The sequence below is a fragment of the Miscanthus floridulus genome, chromosome 16, assembly GCF_019320115.1.
Source record: "Miscanthus floridulus cultivar M001 chromosome 16, ASM1932011v1, whole genome shotgun sequence".
Lineage (NCBI taxonomy): Eukaryota > Viridiplantae > Streptophyta > Magnoliopsida > Poales > Poaceae > Miscanthus > Miscanthus floridulus.
The window spans coordinates 119606124-119629195 of record NC_089595.1 but is presented as its reverse complement, the minus strand read 5'-3'; the positions used below and the strand labels follow the sequence as shown (position 1 = coordinate 119629195).

At 41.6% G+C, this 23072-nt stretch overlaps 1 protein-coding gene and 1 pseudogene across 1 annotated transcript in view; both read left to right on the top strand.

Moving 5' to 3' along the window:
* The window catches only part of LOC136511587 (uncharacterized), a 240639-nt pseudogene that overhangs the window by 133638 nt on the left and 83929 nt on the right, over nucleotides 1-23072 (top strand).
* Nucleotides 9868-23072, top strand: part of LOC136513544 (replication protein A 70 kDa DNA-binding subunit B-like) — a 16193-nt gene continuing 2988 nt past the window's right edge. Inside the window, exon 1 of the mRNA XM_066507517.1 lies at nucleotides 9868-9987. Within this exon, the coding sequence (XP_066363614.1) occupies nucleotides 9868-9987 (120 nt within the window). The remainder of the gene's footprint in view (nucleotides 9988-23072) is intronic.

The following is a 23072-nucleotide window of genomic DNA, read 5'->3' as shown; positions in this document are numbered from 1 at the left end:
TATCCTGAGGAACGACGGGGGCACGAACGGAATGAAGATGCAGACGATGTGCAGATACTATTGCCATCAATAGGAACTCCACCAACCGCAGCAGCTAGCATGAAAGAAAGCAATGGAAGGAAAGGAGGGCAAGCAAATAAAGCATTAGGAGAAGGGAAAGGAAAGATAGCATCAGGAACTGAAAATACGAAAAGAGGATGAGGACGACCACAGACGAAAGGAGTTGAAGGAAATACAACATCAGGAGGACGGGAAGAAAATACAGCATCAGGAGCTGAAAGTAAGAAAAGAGGATGACCAGTGAAGGAATGTCCAAACTCCTGTTGTCACTTTGTTGTCACTTTGGAGAGCACCGAATCTTTGAATAAATGAGTGCGACACGTAGGTCGATTCAATGGTAGCCCTTGGAGGGAATAATTGTATAACAGGAACCACATAGTGGATACACAAAGAGAGGTCACTTTCATTGTCCTATAGCCATTTTTTCCATAATTCAAAGTATGTTAAGTCATTGAATTTTTAGAGAAGAAAGAGGTCAACTTTTTTGTTACAATGGTTTAATTCAACATGTCACAGAAATTTCTTCAAAAGCTTGTAGTTTAGATGCATACAATAAAACTGAGAACATATTATATTCATGGGAAGAACCTGTCCTATGTATATCACATACATTTCTCCATTTGAAGCATTTTACTCCAACAAGTCTAGAGGGAAACTTGTGCAGCAGCGGAACAACGAAAAAGATCAGGATATTTGTGAACTTTATTGACTCTTACAAATTATATAGACCTACAGTGTCAGTCGTTCCATAAGAATGTCTATGGCAAAATGTTGAACAGTTGGCGTCCAACGACATCCACCCAAGAACAGAAAGTAACGAAACAAGCAAGCTTAGTTACTCACAATGGCATTGAAGAGGGTGGACTTGACGACGTTGGGCAGCCCGACGATGCCCGCGCGGAGGGTCATGCTTATCCGTGCTACGCGATCGGACGAGAACCGTGGGGTGCCTGGAGTAGCACCAACGAGCCGCATGGGGGCGTGGTGCTGGAGCCCTCCTGCTCTGATAGGATCCGCGGGTCATCGATTGGACCTCACTGCCGCAACGGCCCCACCCATCAGCTCCATTCCTCTCCTCCATCTCTCCCCTTCGCTTTGGCCAGGCTTCCGAGCCGGCCGGGTGACCGCGCTCCCCGTCGCTTGACTTGTCCAAATTGGGCCAGCCCATCGCGAGGTCGTGGCCCAACTAAGCCATGTGAATAAGGCAATCAGCCATCCGTGCCTTATGGATGGTTTAGTCCCACCTCGCTCACTGACCAACCAAGAACGCAGCATAAAAGAACAGGCGAAGTAGCAGGCACTGAGCTCCTGAATTATACAATATACCTACTCTCACTCGTCGGTCGGGCTAGCAGGGCCTAGTTGGGCTCCCTCCGTGGTGGAGCCCGACCTAGCTGCTTTTGTTACTTGGCCTGTGGCAACAAATATTTTTTGCCACCATTTATTTTAAAATTTATTTTTTTAAATCTGCCGCTATGGAGGCTATCACCATTCATATCCAAATTCTATGTATTGTATTTATTTTTCACCCTCCACAATCTTTTCCTCATCCATAATCTATGCTAATTGTTTTGAGTTACACTACTAATTTCTAATAAAAAGCCAGAACTTAAAAATAAAAAAACTCACGTTCACACTTTAAAAAACACGTGGTTAGAGTGATTGGTTCAAATTACTGAGGATAATGAGATCACCAGAGAATGTCTGAATTATGGTGAAGTTGCATCAGCAATCTCAATCAATCTTGACAGGCCACCTCTTCAAGAAATTTTACGGAGGCTTCGAGCCAAATATTCTCATCTGGTTGCCCTATGATGATGAAGACAATGATTTGACCCTGCCTTTCAGCTTTAGATTTGAAACAGGATGCTCTGATCCTGAAGCTACCTCAATCCTCAACTGTATTATCAAACCTTGAGCTTTGTCGGCTGAATTTCGCCATGGTCGTGGCAAAACAAGCAGCAGTTCACACCTAGGAAATCTGTCAACCTATGAATTTTATCATCCAAATTTTGTAGCTCGGCAGTTTGGTCTAGGTCAATTATACCCTCGGCTATTCTTCTCCAACATCTTAAAGCCAAAGGAAGGAATTAGTGAACCATTGGAAGCTCTCAAGGTATTTCAGCTGGGATCAGAGCTATCTTCATATCACTTGGTAGACTGAACTAGAGTCACATTCACCTCTAAATCATTTGATGGTTGGTGGCAAAAATGGCATTCTCACCTCTTCTGTGAAGCAGCCCATAATAAATTTGTAATGCAGGATGAGGACTTCTCTTCTGATAGTGAGGTAAACCCTTTTCCTTTATTATATAAATCTCATTTCTTTCAGTCAAATTTATTTCTAAATACCTGCGGGACCCTGAATCAATTGCACCAAGCATTATTCAATATTATCCTCCATGCCCAAACGCTAGGATAGGATCAAAGACACCCTCTCTAAAAAGAACGATGAAGACTCCAGCTGCCCCAATAATTCTCACATATCAACATAAAAGGAAGGCAACTGGGAGTAAATTAACCAGCAAGAAACCAAAGACACAAACTCCTGCCCCCAAGTGAGTTTTATCCGAATTTCTGAATTTTCAACACTTCTGCTTCTATCATCATCTCAAATCCTCTCTCTCTTTATTTCAGCCATCCACTGCTAACACCTAAGTTGCTTCAAAAGCCAATCCAATTGAATCAGCTATTCCTAAAGAACCGATTACCATTGATATCCCTGAGGAAACCATAGAGGAAGAAGCTAAACGCACTCAGGTATAAACTAGCATGTTCAGAGCTGTATATTCTGAATTTTAACCATTGATTATTTTGCAGCCAAACATCCCTTCATCAGAGACCGACCATGCTGATGCTGATAATCCAAACACCAACTCTCCAATTCAGCATTCTCCTCAAGGTAAATTCTTTTGTTTTCTGATTCATACTGATTATCTACTAATACCAAATTACTTGTAGATATCAATCCTCTAGGCCCAGAGCCAATTCAACTAGAGCTAGATACTGGTGCATCATCAGCTATCTATTTTGAAGAGGTAAGGAAACACTTCAAAAGTTCAATCAAATCGATTTCCTTTCAATAATATTTATCTAATGTTTTTAAAGGCACAAATATCTCCAGCCTTGAGCTACTCCTTCAATCTTGAGGAGTACATAGAAGAAGATGAAATCAATTCACAATCTAAGTTGCTCCAAGTTTCTCTGCCAGATACAACCCAAAATCAGCTAAAAGAGCTACTGCCACTCCTTGAAAAGAATATAGCCGATTTGATTCAAGACGGAGAGCCCATCAGAAGGACTTTCTTGGCCATCAATGATCAACTGCAGCCCCACCTCCTAGAAGCCTTGGCCCAAGTTGCCAATATTAAAGATCATGCTTCCAAGGTGAAGAAGGCTTGCAGAAATTTGATGGACCGTAACATTTTGTTAGCCAAGAAAATTTCCAATAAAACAAGAAGCTAAAGCTTTGGTGGAACTGATTGATGATCTGAAGAAGTCTTCTGTAAAAATTATACCAGAACTTGAACAGCTCAAGGCTAGGCGTTCTAAATTAGAACAAGAGTTGCTCAAGGTAAATGCTACCATTGAGCGTCATGAATCTAATCTGACCAAGCTTCCAAATGTGATCAGGCAGAAGAAGCAAGAGATGTCTGTCAAAGTTAGGGAAGGTAAATCAATTCATAAAGACCTCGAAAAGATCGTTGCCATAGCTAAAGAACACGAGAAAGCACTTGTAGATATTGATTCTATCTGTCTTAATGCTGTAAAAATAATTCATGATGCTCTAGGATTATAACTTGTATTCATTTATTCCTGTAACACTTGATAGTTCTATTGTTAATATTGTCTGTTTCCGCAAATTTCTGATCATCCCTATATTTACTAGAAAATCAACTCAACCGCATTCGATTAGCATCATTTGATTTCCACCTGGTCAACTCGAATCTCAAACCATTCGATTTTCTATTTAGCCAATTCGGTTTTTAGACTTATCCCGATTTCTTCGAAACGGCTTTTCAACTCAGGAGTCAAAAACCTTTCTACTTCCACGACCCCACTACTAGATCGTGCTCCACTTAAGCCCATAAATGACGGCATTTGCTCTCCCATTAATTAGAACCGCCCTTTCATTTCCTGAGGAACTCTTTCACCTATAAATAAAGGCCAAAGCCTCCCTTGGCTATTCACTCAGCATCTGCAATCTTTGCCTTCTCCGTCCTCTAGACCCACCTTCTTCAACAGTTCTTTGCCTTTCTCCAAGAAAACTATGACAGAACCGACCAATTCATACAGGCTTAAGTAAGAAAATCACCTGCCAATGTAGATAAATTAACGTACTTAAGTCCATACGAACCCGATAGTCCGTGAAATCACGCAGGATTTCAAACCATCCAACAACAAGCCAAGATCGTACAAGTTTAGCAGCCACCATTCAAGCGTTACATAAAGTTTACAACATAATCTCAAACACATCAGAGTTTAAAACATAAAGTTATTACAACACAAGTTCGACATAAGTAGTGGAAGCAAATAGTTTTAAAACCAAAGTCTCACACGTAGTTTTAATACAATGCCAGCATAGGGTCAAGCTCCACAAAAGCAAGAGATAAGACATAGGGAATGACCACGCCCTTGGTCCTAGTTGTCGCCCATCGCTGGGTAGAGATAGTTGATGCAATACCCGTAGTACATCTGGCCATCTGAAACAACAATGGGAACAAGGCCCTGAGTACAAGAATGTACTCAGCCAGACTTACCCATCTTAAACTGAAATAAAACGACACCAATGAGCATGCAAAGCTTTCTTTGTGGGGCTAGATTGACTCATTTGCGAAAAGCATATGTTATCATGAGATAATCATTAAGTACTTGGCATCATCTTTATTATAACCTATTAATCTAGGTAAGCACCTATGCTAGAGCAATCACTTGATTAACCATTAACATCAAGTTACCATCTCAGGTTTAGCCTTTCCAACCTATTCCACATAATCATTCCTGTTCCATCATCATTACTATGATGCCGTAGCTCGAGTCAAGTGCTCACTGTCCAAGAGCGATGGCGATTCGAATCGATTCCTAACCAGCTGGTGATTTATTCCTCACACAAACCATGCTTCCCCTGCCAGGGTAGCTTAGACCACCAAGGACACTATCCAGGTAGCCACGGGACAATCTGGAGCCGCAGTACCCAGGGACCGCTCGACTGCCAGGAATCAGGGTGCACCTGCCCTTGGGCTCACTCTTCGTGTCCCTGTCATACCCCCATCAGCACCAATACGTGCACCCGTGTAGATCTCGGCCCAAATAGTGCCACTAGCTTCGTGGTCAGAACGGCTTATCCGGCCAGCTAAATGTGAGGCATGCATTCAACATGACATGAGGGACGAGCAATGATCGGTCCTTAATCGACACAGGCAGAATCTACGAGCACCCCAGAACCCTGTCTGGTTGCTCACTACACATTCCGCCCGGTCTCCATTTTTCCACCAACACTTGGTTGTTTCCATGATAGTATCACAAGCTAAGTGCTCTGGTAACCACCTATAATTGCCAATGACCAAAAATCACCGACTGCTACCGGTCTAAGCAGGGCTAAGCATTTAACTCGATCCTAGACCTAACAGGGTAAGGTATATTACGGTAGCCAAGGATATAAGATATGCATCAATGGTTTCATTCAACTCCTATAACGTAATGCAACAATATATATATACTTAGATAAAGTAATTGCTTTATGAAGTAGGAGACTTAGGATGCTCTGGGGCTTGTCTTTCTTGAACGAGCTAGGTTGATGATCGGGGCACTCTTGAAGCTCTTCCTCTTCCTGCACCTCCTGTGCGGGAACTTTGGGCTCGATCACGACCTGCTCTTCGAGGACCATTACTGGCACTTCCTTCTACGATCCTGTATGATGCATATGTAGTTGTTACTATGGAAGTCATGCATATAATGGGAATGAAGTATGATGAGCATGTATGATTGCATGTAGATGCACAATTCTCGCTTCTAATTTACTGAGTAGGTGTAAATCTCCTCTTCGGTAAAATAGAACTTATACTAACGAGACATTCACACACAACACCCATCCTAATATGCTAATCATACTAGCAAGTTAGTTAGTGCCTCAAAGATACACCAAAGTAATCATACTTGTACTAAACATGCATTAAAGAATATCATTTTATTTCATTTTAAGCTAGGGCTACAACAGCAACATATATTTATGGTGCACATAAAATTATGAGAAAATTACAGTAGCTTCCTCAGGCAATAATTAGTCTACCATAAAATTTTCATTGCATTTGGATAATTATAACAGCCTACACAAAAATAACAAGCTATGGTTGATAATTAAGCATGAAATTACTTTATACTATGAAAAGTGTCAAACAATAGATTTGGTATTTTTCCCATGATTTACATAGCATACAATCACTGTACAAAAAGTTTCACCTACATGTTTTATTCATATTTTTCTCCCTAGGAATTTTACAAGAATTAGCAATTAAATGCATTTAATCTACTCAGCCACATTTCTCCACAAAACATGCATGTTATATATTTTTAACAGAAAGTACATCACATGAGGAGAATAACAAAATTAGAATCATATTTTCCTGACCTATATTCTTTTTATTATGCATTTTCTAAGAAATCATCATTTATTCAATTTAAATAAAGCTACACATAAAAGTTTCACAAATTTGACATGCAACATTTTTAACAGATAGATCTAGTCACAAGAAACCTAGCAAAATTTGTTTCATCAAATTTGGAGTAGTATTTTTCCATTTATGAATTTCCAAAGCCTTTAAACAAAATCTATAAATCATTTTCTTTAATCCTTTCTGAAAAACCTGGGTCAAAATGCTAGATCCACCCAGATCTGAGCACACACACACACACACTGAGTGACAGACAGGTGGGTCCCCGCATTAGGTAGGCCCCACCTGGCAGACACACAAAACAGGGGAGGCGGCGGACCACCGAGATCTCGCCGACGGCGAGGTCTCTAGCCCCGTGGAGGTTACCAACGCGTTCTATTGCTCAAGGGGAACTCAACGGTACAACGGGCACGGCTAGAGGTGCATGGAGGTGACCTCGTCGGCGTGCATGGTGGCACGGCGGCTCGGCTCTTCGGTGGGAGAACGTCTCCAGCCATGGGGTGGCGCGAGGAGCGGCTGCTGATCACTAGGAGACCAAGAGGGTTCGGATGAGCACAAAAACGAGGCAGGAGGGGGGTGAGAGGGTGAGCGTGGCGGAGCGGAGTACTCTGGCGAGGAGGAGCTCAACTCCAATGAGCGATTCTCGGTCAGTGAAAGCTTACCAAAGTGAACAGATGCGAGCACCAGCTGCGTGATGGCAAGGCAAAGCAACGGCGAAGACGGAGCGAGCTCTGGTGAACTGGAGCGGCCGGAACGGCCAACTCCGACGAGCGGATGTGGCGGAGCTGCACGGCTACGGCTGCTGCTGCTTGCAGGCGCGCGAGAGACAGCGAGGGAGACAAGGGAGTTGGAGTGCGGTGCCAGGGTGCTGCCGGTTGGGATCTTGAAGGCAGCGCAGCTGGTCGAGACGGCCATCACCCATCGCCGCCGGTGTGCGGATGCCGCGTGGCGAGCGCGGAGGCGAGCGAGGCGGGCGCGCGGGCAAGGGAGCGAGAGGCGCGGCGTGGGCCTAGGCCGGCGAAGCGGCTGCTGGGCTAGGGCGAGGCGTGCGGCGCTGGAGCGGGGCGGGAGCGCGGGTGCTACGGGCCGAATTCGCGAGCGGGACAGAAGGGAGGCGGCGGCCCGACTAAGGTAAAATCGATTTTTCCTTTTTATTTTCTTCTCCAAATTCATTCAAATGAATTTTTAAACCTTTTCAAAGTAGTTTCAAAAGTTGGACACAAAATAAAAGTTGCTCAGAAAAATGTACTCTACAACTTTGCTAAAAGGAGTAAGGTCAAAATCCAATTAGATTTTGAACTATAGATTTAAAGTTAATTTAAATAAAACCCCCATTTTAGAGGATTATTTTTAAAAGCAAAATTTGAGAAAACCTTGAGTATACATTTTGCTCCAAATTGCATTCTAATTACTTCTAAGTTATCTAAGTGATCAATCAAGGTTCACACATGGCAAAAGAAATATAGCATCCAATCTTATTAAAATGAAACTATGCAACACATAAGTTTCAGTCATATATTTCATGTCATGCTTATGAATGCATGATGATGATTATGCTCATGATTTGCAAAATGTTAATGCATGCTTAACACCGAGGTGTTACAGCACCATTCTGTAACGTCCCGCCTCTATAAGGTCAGGCCCGCTTACATCTGGCAGCTTTTCTAGGACATAGACTGCCCTCACAGACCCACACAAGTCTTTTCTACGTACTTTGTCCTCACTCGTGCGCACCTAGGAAGGACTTTCCAGTCGATCACCCATCCTGAAATTGCTCTAGGCCAAGCACGCTTAACCTCAGAGTTCTTTGGAGACGGGCTTCTAAAAAAAAGTTACAACTTGTTGGTATGAGTATCCTATTAATCCTGTTAAGCTCTAGGCCGGGATGTTATATCCTCACCCCCTTAAGAGATCGACGTCCTCGTCGGTCAATCCCAAGCCAGGAACGTCCCCTCTTGGCCACGTCCGTGTGTCCAGTGCCAGCGCATGTGACATGCTGTGTGACCACTCTAGGACCACTCCAGCCATGCACACCATGCCTGCGTAACTGCGACACACACACCCATGAAACCGCGAGAATCGGCTCTGATACCATTCTGTAACGTCTCGCCTCTACGAGGCCGGGCCCGCTTACATCTGGCAGCTTTTCTAGGACATAGACTGCCCTCATAGACCCACACAAGTCTTTTTTACGCACTTTGTCCTCACTCATGCACACCCAAGAAGGACTTCCTGGTCGGTCACCCATCCTGAAATTGCTCTAGGCCAAACACGCTTAACCTCAGAGTTCTTTGGAGATGGGCTTCCGAAAAAGAAGTTGCAACTTGTTGGTATGAGTATCCTATTAATCCTGTTAAGCCCTGGGCCGGGATGTTACAAAAACCTAGGATGGCCGGCAAGGACAACCGTGGCAAGCGCCCGGGTGAAGGAGTGCCGGTGGACGACCTGCCAATGCGGCAGCACATGTGTGTCCTCGGGTAAGATGAAGAACTTCTGTCAATGCTGGTTACTCTTCCTCATCCCTATTTGATTTCTTGTATAGTTATGTTCACCATGGGAATAACTGGCCCATTAATCTCAGGGGAGGTGAACCTTTCGCTGCTGCTGCCGCTCCTGTCCCTGTGCCGTCGGACTCCTCTGGCTCTTCTGTGGGCTCCCCCGACTCCTACAATTTAGATGACGCCCGGCGCTTCCTCCATAAATGGAGGGAAACAGAGGCCCTATACTTGGAGGCCACCAAGGAGAATGGCTAGCTCTAGATTCGTCTAGAGGTCTAGCATGTATCCCTCTCCGCTGTTGACGATGAGTTCGCTGCCATGTAGGCTCATCTCTCTGAGGCCGACACCATGGTGGCGGGTAAGTTCATATCAGACTCCCCTTTGTCTTTGACCCTTCATTTAATGTTACTAGACGATCTCCTTTGTGTTGATTTGTCAGCCATGACGGCTCAGATGGAGAATCTCCATCTGATCGCCAACAACGCCGCTGCCTCCGTGAATGCCAGGGGAGAGTCGATGGAGTTCTACCTACAGGACATCCCCATCCGTGCCTAGGAGATCACCCTCCATGGTTCCGTCATGATGCCGCCATCACCCTAGCCACCGCCTAGCTCCTGTCTGGGTTGGACCTCCATGCCATGGAGCCTGGCTACCCAGTGACCACCGAGCCCGACATGCATGACAACATCATGGAGTCATTCGCGGAGCATGTGGCGGTGGTGGCCCACATCACTCCCCCCGAGAACATCCTTAGCAGGGTGTTTCTCGAAGATTAGTTTGTTCTTAAGGCAAACTAATAAATAAAAAAATTCTTTTCTACAATGATTCTCGACTATGATGTGTCCTATGCTTGTTTTTGTTTTTGCACTAAAGGCTATGTGTATCACATCGGCTATTGCTCCCCTTCGAGGGCTATATTTTTGTGCTTAAGGCGATTCCCATGTAGAAATCGGCTATTAGAGCCTGACTATCGAATAACAATCGGCTATCAAGCATTAACCTTAACGCTAGGATAATACTTCTTAAGAAATTTTCCATTAAGTGCTCTCTCAAACTCTCCTCCTTCCAAAGTCCATAGAATATAAGCATTACCAGGTGCGCATCGTTTAATCCGATAAGGACCCTCCCAATTCGGAGACCATTTGCCAAATTTTCTATCATTAGATCCAATCGGTAAGATAACTTCCAAACCAATTCACCTTTGGTAAACTGCTTATTCCTAACCTTCTTATTATAATATCTTGTAACTCTCATTTTATTGGCTTCAATATTCTCAAGAGCCCGTAGCCGATGACAATTAAAATCTTCTAAATCATCCATCATAATATTTTTATAATCATCGGCTGTCAAATCATTTTTCAAAGTAACACGCCTTGAACTAGACCAGATTTCCCAAGGAAGAACAGCAGCATGTCCATAGACCAACTCATAAGGAGTAGCCTTAGTCGATCCATGAGAAGACATTCGGTATGCCCATAATGCTTCATTAAGAGTCAAATACCACTTTCTCGGCTGTTCCTCGATCTTCTTCTTAATCAATTTGATCAAAATCTGATTTGAAGCCACTGCTTGACCATAGGCTTGAGCATAATAAGGAGAAAAATTATATAACTTAATCCCCATACTGTCAGCAAAATCTCTGAACTCTTCTGAAGTAAACATTGCTCCTTGATCGGTTGTGATGGTCTAAGGTATGCCAAATCGATAGATAATATGCTCCCTCACAAAATCGATCATATTCTTTGATGTAACTGTTTTCAAAGAAATTGCCTCAACCCATTTAGTAAAGTAATCTATTGCCACCAATATAAACTTATACCCTTTACTCGATGGAGGATAAATTTGATCGATCAAAGCAATTCCCCATCCTTTGAACGGCCATAGCTTAATTATAGGATTTATAGCCGATGCATGTGATCTCTGAACATTACCAAATCATTGACAATTTTCACAACCTTTGTAATATTCAAAACAATCCTCCAACATTGTCGGCCAAAAATAACCAGTTCTCCTGATAACCCATTTCATTTTATACGCAGACTGATGAGCATCACATATCCCTTCATGTACTTCACTCATCAGAATCTTTGCTTCTTCTTGATTTAAGCACTTAAGCAAAACTCCTTCAACAGTTTTATAATACAATTGATCATCAAGCAAAACATACTTAATCGATTTATACCTGAGCTTCTTGCTTACTTTCTATGAAGCATTCCTAAGATAATCGATTATCTCTGTCCTCCAGTCATTAGTCAATTCTTCATTATTGAAAACTTCCTGAGACAATCGATACCCTGATGCACTTTGAGCTGATCGGTTAGCTTTCTAATTCTGTGCCCTAGGAACATGCTGAAGGGAAACAATCAAAAAAACATCAAGCAAAACTTTACACTTGTCATAATATCCTTTAAGTATGTCATCTTTACACTCATATAGGCCGATCAATTGATTAACCACAAACTGTGAGTCACCAAACACTTCAATTGAATTAGCCTTTGCTTCTTGAAGAAGTTGAAGTCCTTTCAGAAAAACATCATACTCTGCCTGATTATTTGTAAATGCTGGACCAATCTAAAAAACAAATTCAAAACTATTCCCTCGAGGTGAAATCAAGACAATACCAATACCACCACCTTGTTTACATGATGACCCATCAAAGAACAATGTCCATGGCATTATCTCTAAGTAACCAATGCTGGGTTTGTGATGTTGAGTAATGAAATCGGCTATCACCGGGCCTTTAACTGCTTTAGCCGATTCAAATCTCAAATCGAACTCTGACAATGCAAGAATCAACTTTCCAATTCTCCCGTTCAAAATAGGCATTGACAACATATGCGTAATCATATCTGCTTTAGATACCACAGTGCACTCAGCTGACCACAAATAATGCCTTAACTTGGTGCATGAAAAATATAAACATAAGCATAATTTCTCAATGGGAGAATATCTTGTCTCTGGATCCAGAAGCCTTCTGCTTAAATAGAAAACGACTCTTTCTTTTCCCTTGAATTCTTGAATCAAGGCCGATCTAATTGTATTTTTTTCAGCCGCCACATACAACTTAAAAGGCTTACCTTTCTGTGGAGGAACTAAGATTGGTGGAGACTTCATATACTCCTTTATTTCCTCAAGCGCCTTTTGTTGTATGTCACCCCATTTAAACTCTTGATCATTCTTTAGTTTTAGCAAAGGAGAAAATGGCAACACTTTTTCTGATAAATTTGATATAAACCTTCTGATGAAATTGATCTTCCCAAGCAGAGACTGCAATTCTATTTTATTAGTTGGTGGCACTGCTTCATCGATTGCTTTCCTACTTTTCTGACCAATTTCAATTCCTCTTTTATGTATCATAAAACCCAAAAATTATCTAGCTGACACCCTAAAGGCACATTTGTTGGGATTCATCTTCAAACCATGCTTTCTTGTGCACTCCAAAGTCTCTTGCAAGTCAGCTAGATGCTCTTTGTAGCCTTTGGATTTTACAACTACATCATCAATATATATTTCAATAATTCTAACGATCAACTCATGAAAAATATAATTCATTGCCCTTTGATAAGTTGCACCAGCATTCTTCAAACTAAAAGTCATCACGACCCATTCAAATAAGCCGATTGCACCTGGACATCTGAAAGCTATTTTGGCAATATCTTCTGCAGCCATGACAATTTGATTATAATCAGCATTGCCATCCATAAAACTTATAACTTTGTGCCCAGCTGCAGCATCTACTAGCATATCGACCACTGGCATAGGATAACCATCCATAGGTGTAGCTTTATTCAAATCTCTAAAATTGATACACACCCTTATCTTACCATTCTTTGTATAGATTGGCACCTACACTCCAAATCCACTGCATATCGGCATGCTCGCATAAACTTAGCTTCTAACAGTCTTTCTATATCCTTTTTAATATCATCAAGAACATATGGATTGAACCTCCTTGGAGCTTGTTTAAATGGTCGATATCCAGGCTTAATTGGTAACTGATGTTCAACAATCGAACGATCCAAACCAGACATTTCATAATATTCCCAAGCAAAACAATCTCTATATTCTTTTAACAAGTCTATCAACTCTTGTTTAAACTTAGGATCCAGATTAGCAGCTACATACGTCGGCCTTAGCCTATCTCCTGGACCAATATCTATTTCTTCTAATACATCGACCGACGTAAATCCTTGCCCTAACTTGCCATTAGTGCCATCTATTGGATTATCCATTAAACAAACTCTTAGAGCCGACTGCTCGGATCGGCTCTTGGTTGTCATCATAAATTTTGATGACACCTTCTTCCCAAGTCTTATCAGAAAACATTCAAAATCACCAACTCCCAATATTCAGGACCAGTTGTTGCCACACTAACAAAATCATCAGCAAATACCATCTCTACTTTATCACCCTGCCATTGGATTAAACATTGATGCATAGTTGATGGTACACAGCAATTGGCATTAATCCAGTCTCGACCAAGGAGCAAACTATACGATCCTTTCCATCAATGACAAAGAAAGTAGTAGGCAAAGTCTTACTTTCAATTGTCAACTCAACATTGATTGCCCTCCGTGTCTTAGATGTATTACCTCCAAAGTCTTTAAGCATCATGTCTGTTTCAGTCAAATCCTTGGTCCCTTGCCTAGTTTGCGAAAAGTAGTACAAGGCATCAGATTGACAGAGGCTCCACCATCAACTAACATTTTAGTCACTAGCTTTCCATCAAAAAGACCCTTGAGGTACAAAGCTTTCAAGTGCCGATGCTGACTAGTTTATCGAATATAGCTTGTTGTGTCAAAGTTAACTTGGCCACCATCTCTTTGAATTCGGTCTCATCAAAATTTGAATAAACTTCAACCTCCTAGTCTACTGGAGCCATGAACTCCGATAGTAGAAGAAAAGCCATCTGAACCTCGGTTGTTACCTTCTCTTTGTCGGATGTTTGCTTGGCATGCCAAACTTGAGACTTTGGAGTATTTTGTTCCAACTCCGTATTCCTCAATCGTTGCACCTGTCTCCTCTAGCTTCTTGTCAAACCACCTGGGCACCATTGTCCCTCTTGCCAAGTATGCTCTTCCATGTCAGCCCAATTCTGATCAACAATTATCTTACCAAGTCGATCATGAATACTTTCATTTTACACGCCGATCCATCCCATTATATGGATATCTAACTCTATCATGGACAGATCGGCGGTCGGCTTGAGATTGCCTATACTTCTAATATTGTTCACTACATTCAGGACAATTATTTCTAGTAGGCAACTTTAAATGTTCATTCTAGCAATGTTGAAAGAAAGGATAATTCCAATGAGACTCAGCTTGTTCTCATTCATATTTCTCTTCTTCTTGCTGGCGTAAATATTCTTCTTCTAACCATCTCTAATAATCTCTTTCCTTCTACCTTTGCCACTTATTTAACAAAATTCGATATGTGACTCATGGTTTCACGGTACTTGCTTTTGATGAACTTCCCTACTCATATCAACTCTTTTTCTGTTCTCTTCTTTTCTTGATCATTTAAATTCTTCAGCTGATATCTGCATCTCTGGATCAATTGTTTGCTGCCTCATTGGCGCTAGCTGATGTTAATACTTTAACCGTACCTTTAGGCAATGCAACATCAACCATATTTTGACCCTTTGGGAATGGGTTTTCATCAACTTTCATCTTATTAGCAGTATCAACTTAAGCTTTTCTAGCTGAATAGCCCTCTGAATATGCTGCTGAAAAATCCTATAATCATTGGTACCGTGAGAAGTGGCATTATGATACTTACAAAACTTCTTATGTTTCAACTCCTCAGGAAGTAGCTTCACATAATTAGCTAGCAACTTGATCTGTCCTTTGTCAAGCAAGAAATCAAATAACTTATCTGCCTTAGTGACATCGAAATCATAATTCTCTTCTTTTCCCCAAGGACTTGGCACCAAGACTATTTTTTACCCCAACTCCATTCAGCAACTGCAACTTCTTTATCACTAGTATCTTCTTCTGACTCATACAAATCAACTACCTTTGCACTATTCTAAAATTGATTCTCTCTTCGCACACTTTGAAACTGGCTTATTAAGGGTTGACACTTTCTGTGCCAATTGGCTTAAATTCCCAAACTCATGCCCAACCAATTTCTAAGTGTGGGTAACATCCCTCTCACAGCTAATGCAGTCAACTGATCATCAGGCAAAATCATTGAAAAACACAAATTCTTGGTCTCCCTGAATCTCCTGAGAAAATCGACTCCCGACTCATTGGTTTTCTGCCTTAAGTCAGCCAAATCTGCAATGTTCTTCTCACCTACCCCCAGCATAAAAATAAGAATGAAATTTCTTCTCCATGTCTGCCTAATTAGCAATATAATTGGCCAGCATAGCTAAAAACCAACTGAATGATGGTCCTGACAATGATAAAGAGAAAATCAAACCCTATGTGGCATCCTCAACAAAAGCTTCACCCAGCTGAGTAAGATATCGACTGACATATTCTATGGTGCTTGTGTTATCTTGCCCAGTAAACTTGGAAAACTCTAGAATTCTGTAATTGTGTGGAAGAGCCACTAAATCATACCACTCAGGATATGGACGCCTATAAGATACAGTCTGTCCCCTTAGTTTTAGACCGAACTGATGCTGCATCATTTCAGTCATTCGATGTAATAAATGATCGGTTTGATTTCCTGGTTGTGGGGCAGCCTATGGATTATAATTCTGAGTACCTTGGTATCCTGGGTTTAGAATCATATTAAGAGTATTATAATCAGCACTGTAATGAAATCCCTGAGGAATATTTATACTCTGATTTCCTAACTGAACTCTCCTTGCAAAATCTGATTGTATGCATTAGGATCAGTATTCCTACGAATCCTTTGCTGGGGTGGAGCTATTTTTTGTAGCCGACAGCGGTATATGATCTGTAGTACCAAAAACTAACAATTTGACCTTGGGCCTGGCCGGCTGTTGTATCTGAGTAGATACTACCGATTGGTGAACAACACCTCCCTGAGATTGCATGGTTGAGCTTTGACCAACTTGAGTTTCAGTATTAACTACATATCCTCCTCCTCGCTGGATAGAGTTGGGAAGAGGCATTTCTTGACTCGATGAATCTAAAATGTTTGAAATAAGCTGGTCCATATCGCTCGAGTGATGCACCATGAAACACTTCCTTCATGATATTTCAAAAGGTGTTCAGAAAAATAGTATTATGACTCTTCAAAGCATCATTAATAGACTGATGAAACTGCCTTCTGTGAAGAACATCTGTCATCTTCATCTTTTGTATCTGTTAGCCCATGCAATAACACCCTTGGCAAAGAAAACTTCTGAAATACTTTGTTGTCGTGATTTTTGGAATACGATAATAGGCATTTGTCTTGAAATTCTTCCACTGCTCTACCGATGATGTCTTTGTCTGGGCTAGGCAGAGCTTCAAAACGGCACTTTGAGAAAATGACTATCATTAGTATTTTTCAGGATGATTTATGGTTCCCACTGGGCGTGCCAAAAAATGTGTTGACACAAAAATATGACCAAGTTGTCTCGCACACAGCAAGCCAGAAGGATCTAAAAAGATAGGAGCCTCGCAGATCCGCTTACCTTCAAACAACTGGTCCCAAAAGATCCTGACAAAAAACCCGGAACGATTGTGCCAGTTAATTTTGACCTGCAATTGACAAGGAAGGAAATTTTATTAGTAACACAAAGATGGAATGTGTCGGTTTTACCCCAGACAGTTCCAATATGTATGGCTTAGCAGCCAATAAACGAATAGTCATCGATTAGACAGTCGATATCCGATGATTATTAAATGAAGTTTTATGATAAAGAATAATCGGTTGTTCATATATAAGTTAAAATTTAAATTGGAAGTGTGTTTCATGATTAAGAATAAACCAAGACAGAAACAAGTACATCACACTCAAATACGAAATAAGAATCGATATCTTCATTATATGAGCTCTTAGTTTAAACTAAACATCCAATTCAAGGAAATATAAAGATCATAGTTTATACCAATTGACCGTTAAACGCAAACAGGCTTATAAATTGTCACCTCTAATCTACCATAATTAACAGTGAGGGTCGACCGGATCGATGCAGCTATGTTAATCACAATAAACTTTGAGATAAAAATCCATGAGCTTATCCATGTTCAAAAATCGCATGATATAATCATTTAAATACAAACAAATCTATAATTGAATCGAATCTCGATCTATTATGTTCATCAGTGAGGGTCGATCGTTTCGATGCAGCTATGACATCCATGACAAACCTTAAAACAAATCTTTTATAGATCTATCTATATTCAAAAGATCGCAATATACGAACTATGTACGTGTAAGCACATGAAAATCGGCTAAACAGCCGATTTCTACATAGGAGACAAACGAACGCGTGACCCGCTCATAGTTCAATTTGTCAGCTACCAAGATTCGATTCTGTGCTTACGTCAGTGAGGGTTGATCGTTTCGATGCAGCTATGACATTGACCACAGACCAAGGCTCGATAACCTTTAAACCTTTTTATGGATGACTCACTTTCAAATGCAGCCCATGCACGATCAAAACCGAAATAAAACAGTCAATGGAACATAATTCATCACTTAGACTTATAAGAATATCATGTTATATCAAGATTAAATGATGAACCCAAAGAATATGAGGCCGATCTAGATTGATTTTAATCGGACGATTTGATATTGCTGAGAAAATAATATTAATGAAATATATCAGCAAAATCGGTAACTTAATGAATCTATCTGAAAGTGCCACCTTTAGACAGAGCCGATAACTTGATCATAATCTAGTTCGAGCAGTGGAGGTCAGACTTAACCGATGCAACCGTACAAGAACTAGACAAGAGTCGACAACTAATCTATACTACCACTTGCAAGAAATCAATCAGCTGATGCAGCCTTACGAATAATAACATAGATCAATCCTTATATTATGCCTTGCAAGAGATCAATCGGCTGATGCAGCCTTACAAGTAATAATACAAAGGTGACGGTACTTACAAGCAAATCGGAGGTCAATCAGCTGATGCAGCCCTGTTTGTCGAAGAACTCGTCAAAATCTACTTTACTCCTACTCCTAAGGGTTTGGCGTTGAGCCAAAAAAGTTGTATATTGATTGTCGTCCTTTTACAAAACCCAGGTTTTAATATTTATACCCGTAAACTAGACAGAGTCCTGTTCGAATATGAACTCGTTACAAACCATGGAAATAAAGAGAAAACTACCTAATTCTCTTGATAACTTGGAGCCTAATCTTTTCTTACGTAGACGCCGACTATATTCTTCTTGACGCCATCCTGAACGCATTCTGTCGACGTCACCCAAGATTTAGCCGATTCAACCCTTCTCAAAATCAGCCGATATCGACTTCTTCCAAAATCGATTGCAATCTCCCCCTTTAGAAAATTTCATACTCCCATGTATCTTCTGTCCAAATTCTAGAGCAAACAATATCCAGCGACTAAATATTTGTTGTCGCAAAATACGGCACTTAGCTTTTATGCTAAATGTATGCCAAGCCCGTAAAATATTATCTCGGAAGAAGGCGACTAACTCGCTCTTCTGGCGTCTGAAGACACTCCTACAGTTACCTTATATGATCAAGTGCTTTCTTGCACTTAAGGTCAGTTACTACGTGGTCCTATCTTGACTACACAACTACCTGGATATTTCGTCTTAAGTAAATCAAGGCGACTATATCAAACTTCATAAAATAGGCTAAGTTTATCAGCCTAAATATATATTACTGAGCATTGTTCTTTACATCTAGTAACCAATATTACACAGGTTTCTTTGAAGGCCTATGACTCTACTATGGGGGCTGTGGGGGCTAATCAACTGGCTGGCCTCCTGTCAGATCAAGTTGGCTTGCAACATTGCCAGCTAGGTTGTCTATCGTGACCGCAGCTTCCTCAACCACCTAAAGAACTGCTTCATCTTCAATTACTTCCATGAGCCTTTCTAGAGGAACAGTTGGCCAAAGCACTCGGATTTGTGATAGGACCGAGCGGACGCACACCTGGCATCCTTATACACATACGTGTTGAAGCGCTCTGGTATCTCTGGAAAGAATTGCAACTAGGACTTCCCAGCGTCTTCTAGAGCCCGGATGAGATTGGCTACATGCTGCATGGCACTCCATAGGTCAACGTTTTCCTTCCAGGTAGCTTCTAGCTCCACCGATAGATCCTTTACTGATTTTAAAACCTGCACAAGGTCTTGGTCAGCTCCACGTCTAATTAACTTAGCCCGGGCAAGTTCTTCACTCGCCCGTTCAGTTACCTCTTCAAGCTCGTTGTGCTTGATCCTCAGCATGTCAGTCATGGCTTAAAGATCGCATCTCAGCCAGCTGGTTTTCTCTTGCTCGGCTGCAAGAAAGTAAAATCATGGTTCAAGCAGTCAAATTACTCGGAGTTATTTTTTAAACAACAAGCACAATGAGTAGGGGCATACCTTTCTATTTATTCTCAAGAAGTTCAGCTTTCCTGGTCATAGTCTTCAAATCCTTCTCCGAGTGCCCAATCTAGGACCACAGGGTATGTGCTGCCTGTTCATGGTTCTGGCATTCTGTGGCCTAGTCGGCCTCCTTTTTTGCATGTTCCTCCTTCAGACGAGTGATTTCGGTGTTCAACCGGTCTTCAACCTCTTGAGTGCTGGCATTGAATTTTTCCGCCATGCATCATCTATAGGCCTGTTCAACAAATACATGTCTCTAAGACTGGCCACAGCGTTGCTTTTTACCGGTGCCCAAACACTCTCTCTCCTTTGGAGCACCGATGTCCACGTTGTAACCGGTGCTGAGATGAAAAAAAAAGTGGGCACCGATACATGTTCGTTCACCGATGCTTCAAACGTTAAAAAATATTATTGCTTGTTCGCCTCTGCCTCCGCGGCCGCTACGACGGGTTCCACAAGCACAGAGAAGCACCGGTGCCCACGCTGTGAGAATTAGAGAGCTGAAGCATCGGTGCTCTGTGTCGGACTGAAATTTTTTCGGCACCGCTCACACTGTGGACAGTCTAAGCTGGATAAGACACTCAGATAACCATATACTACAGATTTGGCCAGGTAATTACCTTGAATTTCACATCAAAAGTCGCCGCTCCTGCTATGAAGCTGGCCTAGGATGAAGTCAGCTCGGCTAACTGCTGGCTGGGATCGAACTCCTTCACTACTTGGGTGGCGACCAGCTCCAAGTTCCGAGGATCAGCTTGCACAACTCTTTTACTAGTGCTATGGGCAAAGGGACACTCGGCTGGTCGACCAGGTTCTCACCCATCCTAGCGCGCCCTATCATGCGCGTATCCAATATCAAGTTTTGAAATAATTTGGTCTACACTTTTGGGTGACTACCTTTATTTATTTTTAAATTGGCCATACACAAGGTAGCATCATAGTACTACTGCAGGATTTTCATCCTCAACTGCGTACCCAATTGATTATAAATTATACAAGGTCTACACCTAAGTGATTACCATGTAATTCTTTTTTATATTGGCCATACACAAGGTAGCACCATAGTGCTACTGTGGGATTTCATCCTCAAAGTACGTATCCAATGATGAAAAATGAATTAAACAAAGTTAACACATCGGTGCTTGACTATGTTATTCCTAAAAAAGGAGGATGTCCCTCTATTTCAAGTTTACCTTGATTAATTGTATTTTGCATTCCATTCAACATTGCCAAGGATTTTAACAAATCTATGGCCCTACATATGTAGGCACAGTGGCCACCAAAGAGTTCGAGGCTCTCGCTTGATGGCCGCAACTTTCCCCACATAGGCGATGGATCTCAAAGTGAGTATCGTTATGCGGAATTACGAGGCAATTGCCCCTCCTCAAGAGGGTGTAGCCCCATTGGTGGCGCCTCTCAAGTACAATGCCTTATTCATCATAAGGAACCACATCCATCCGGATCTCAAAGCTGAGTATCTCATGGAGGAAGACCCACACGCTCTGTGGCTTGCTCTTCAAACACGATATGAATAGCAAAAGGCAGTCATCCTGCCTGAGGCTATAAATGAGTGGAACCATCTCCGTCTACAAGATTTTAAATCTATGGGAGAGTTCAACCATGAATTCAGTGCTAAACTGAAGTTTTGTGAAAAGGAGCCAACTGATGCAGAGAAAATTGAGAAGACATTATTTACCATGCTTCCCGCTCAGATGATCCTTCAGCAATAATACCGTGAAAGAGGTTTCACTGTTTATTTTGAGTTGATTAAGACATTACTTCAGGCAGAAAGGTATAATGAGCTCCTACTTTGGAACTCCAACCCGCGTCTCGTGGGCACTAAGCCTTTGCCAGAAGTACATGCTAGCACTCAGAACAAGCAGCAAAGGAATGCTACTAACTCTAGCAATCCTAGAAACTTCAAAGGGAAGAACAAGTGCAAGAGACAGAGACAGTGTAAGTCTCATAGTGGTAACAAGGGAAAGGATGTTTCTAAGTTGGACAATAAGAAGCCTAACAAGTCTAAACTTGTGACAAGTGTGGCTGCTACAGCCACTCGACTCAGAAATGTCGCACCCCTAAGCACTTGGTGGAATTGTACTTGAATTCCATGGGACGAGGACGCTCTAATCAAGGACATTCCAATCAAGGTGGACAATTTGAAGCACACTTCAACTCCCAACCTAATGTCAACATAGAACAAGCTTTTTGACTTGACATCCCTATGCAAGATGCCTCTGGGCGCTCATACACTGCTCCTGCAGGAACAAGCAACACCAAGGCACTGCCACCACCTGATGGGAACACTGCTGATGAGGAGAATATGATCGTGGAGTTTGCCTCTAGCGACATCTTTGGAGACTTCAACTAGAATCCTGCACTTTGAGATGCCTTGCTACCTTATGATGTTATTGTGGATGATGTTTGATTGTGGATGTTGTAATAGGCTAGTCATTGTCCGTACTTGATAAAGCACATTAGGTATTGTAATTTGTATTATGCACAATTGATACCTATATGTATTGTATGTATTATATATATATTTGTTGAGAATTACATGTTCAAATTCTCTATTTTGTATAGATTGTATGGGAGTCGATCTGATGGATGAGGAATTGTGCCTAGTGGATAGTGGTACCACTAACTCTATACTCAAGGAGATAAAATATTTCTAAACTTTTTCAAAGAACAAAGGAAATGTTTTAACAATCGTACCACATGTTGCTTACAAAGTAATTTTCCAGAATGTTAACACATTCCAAACTTGGCATGATCGCCTTGGCCATCCCGACATCGGGATGATGAGGAAAATTATAAGCAATTCTGTTGGTCACACTTTATGTGATGCAAAATTTCTCCAATCCTCACATTTTGTGTGCACCGTATGTGCCACGGGGAAATTAATTTTGAGGCCCTCTTACCTCAAAATTCATGTTGAACCTCTAAAGTTCCTTAAACGCATTCAAGGTGACATATGTGGTCCCATTCAACCATTGTCTGGGCCATTTAGGTATTTCATGGTTCTCATAGATGCATCTACACGATGGTCTCATGTGAGTCTCCTCTCCACGAGGAACCATGCATTTGCTATGATTATTGCATAAGTTATCAAACTTAAAGCACAATATCCTAAACATCAAATCTGATCTATCCAAATGGATAATGTTGCTGAATTTTCCTTATGTGCCTTCAATGATTATTGCATGGCCTTAGGGATTCAAGTTCAGCACTTGGTCCCATATGTTCATACTCAAAATGGGTTGGTAGAATCTCTCATCAAGAGAGTGAAACTTATTGCAAGATCATTACTACAGAATTGTAATCTACCAACATCTTGTTGGGGTCATGCAATCTTACACGCCGCTAA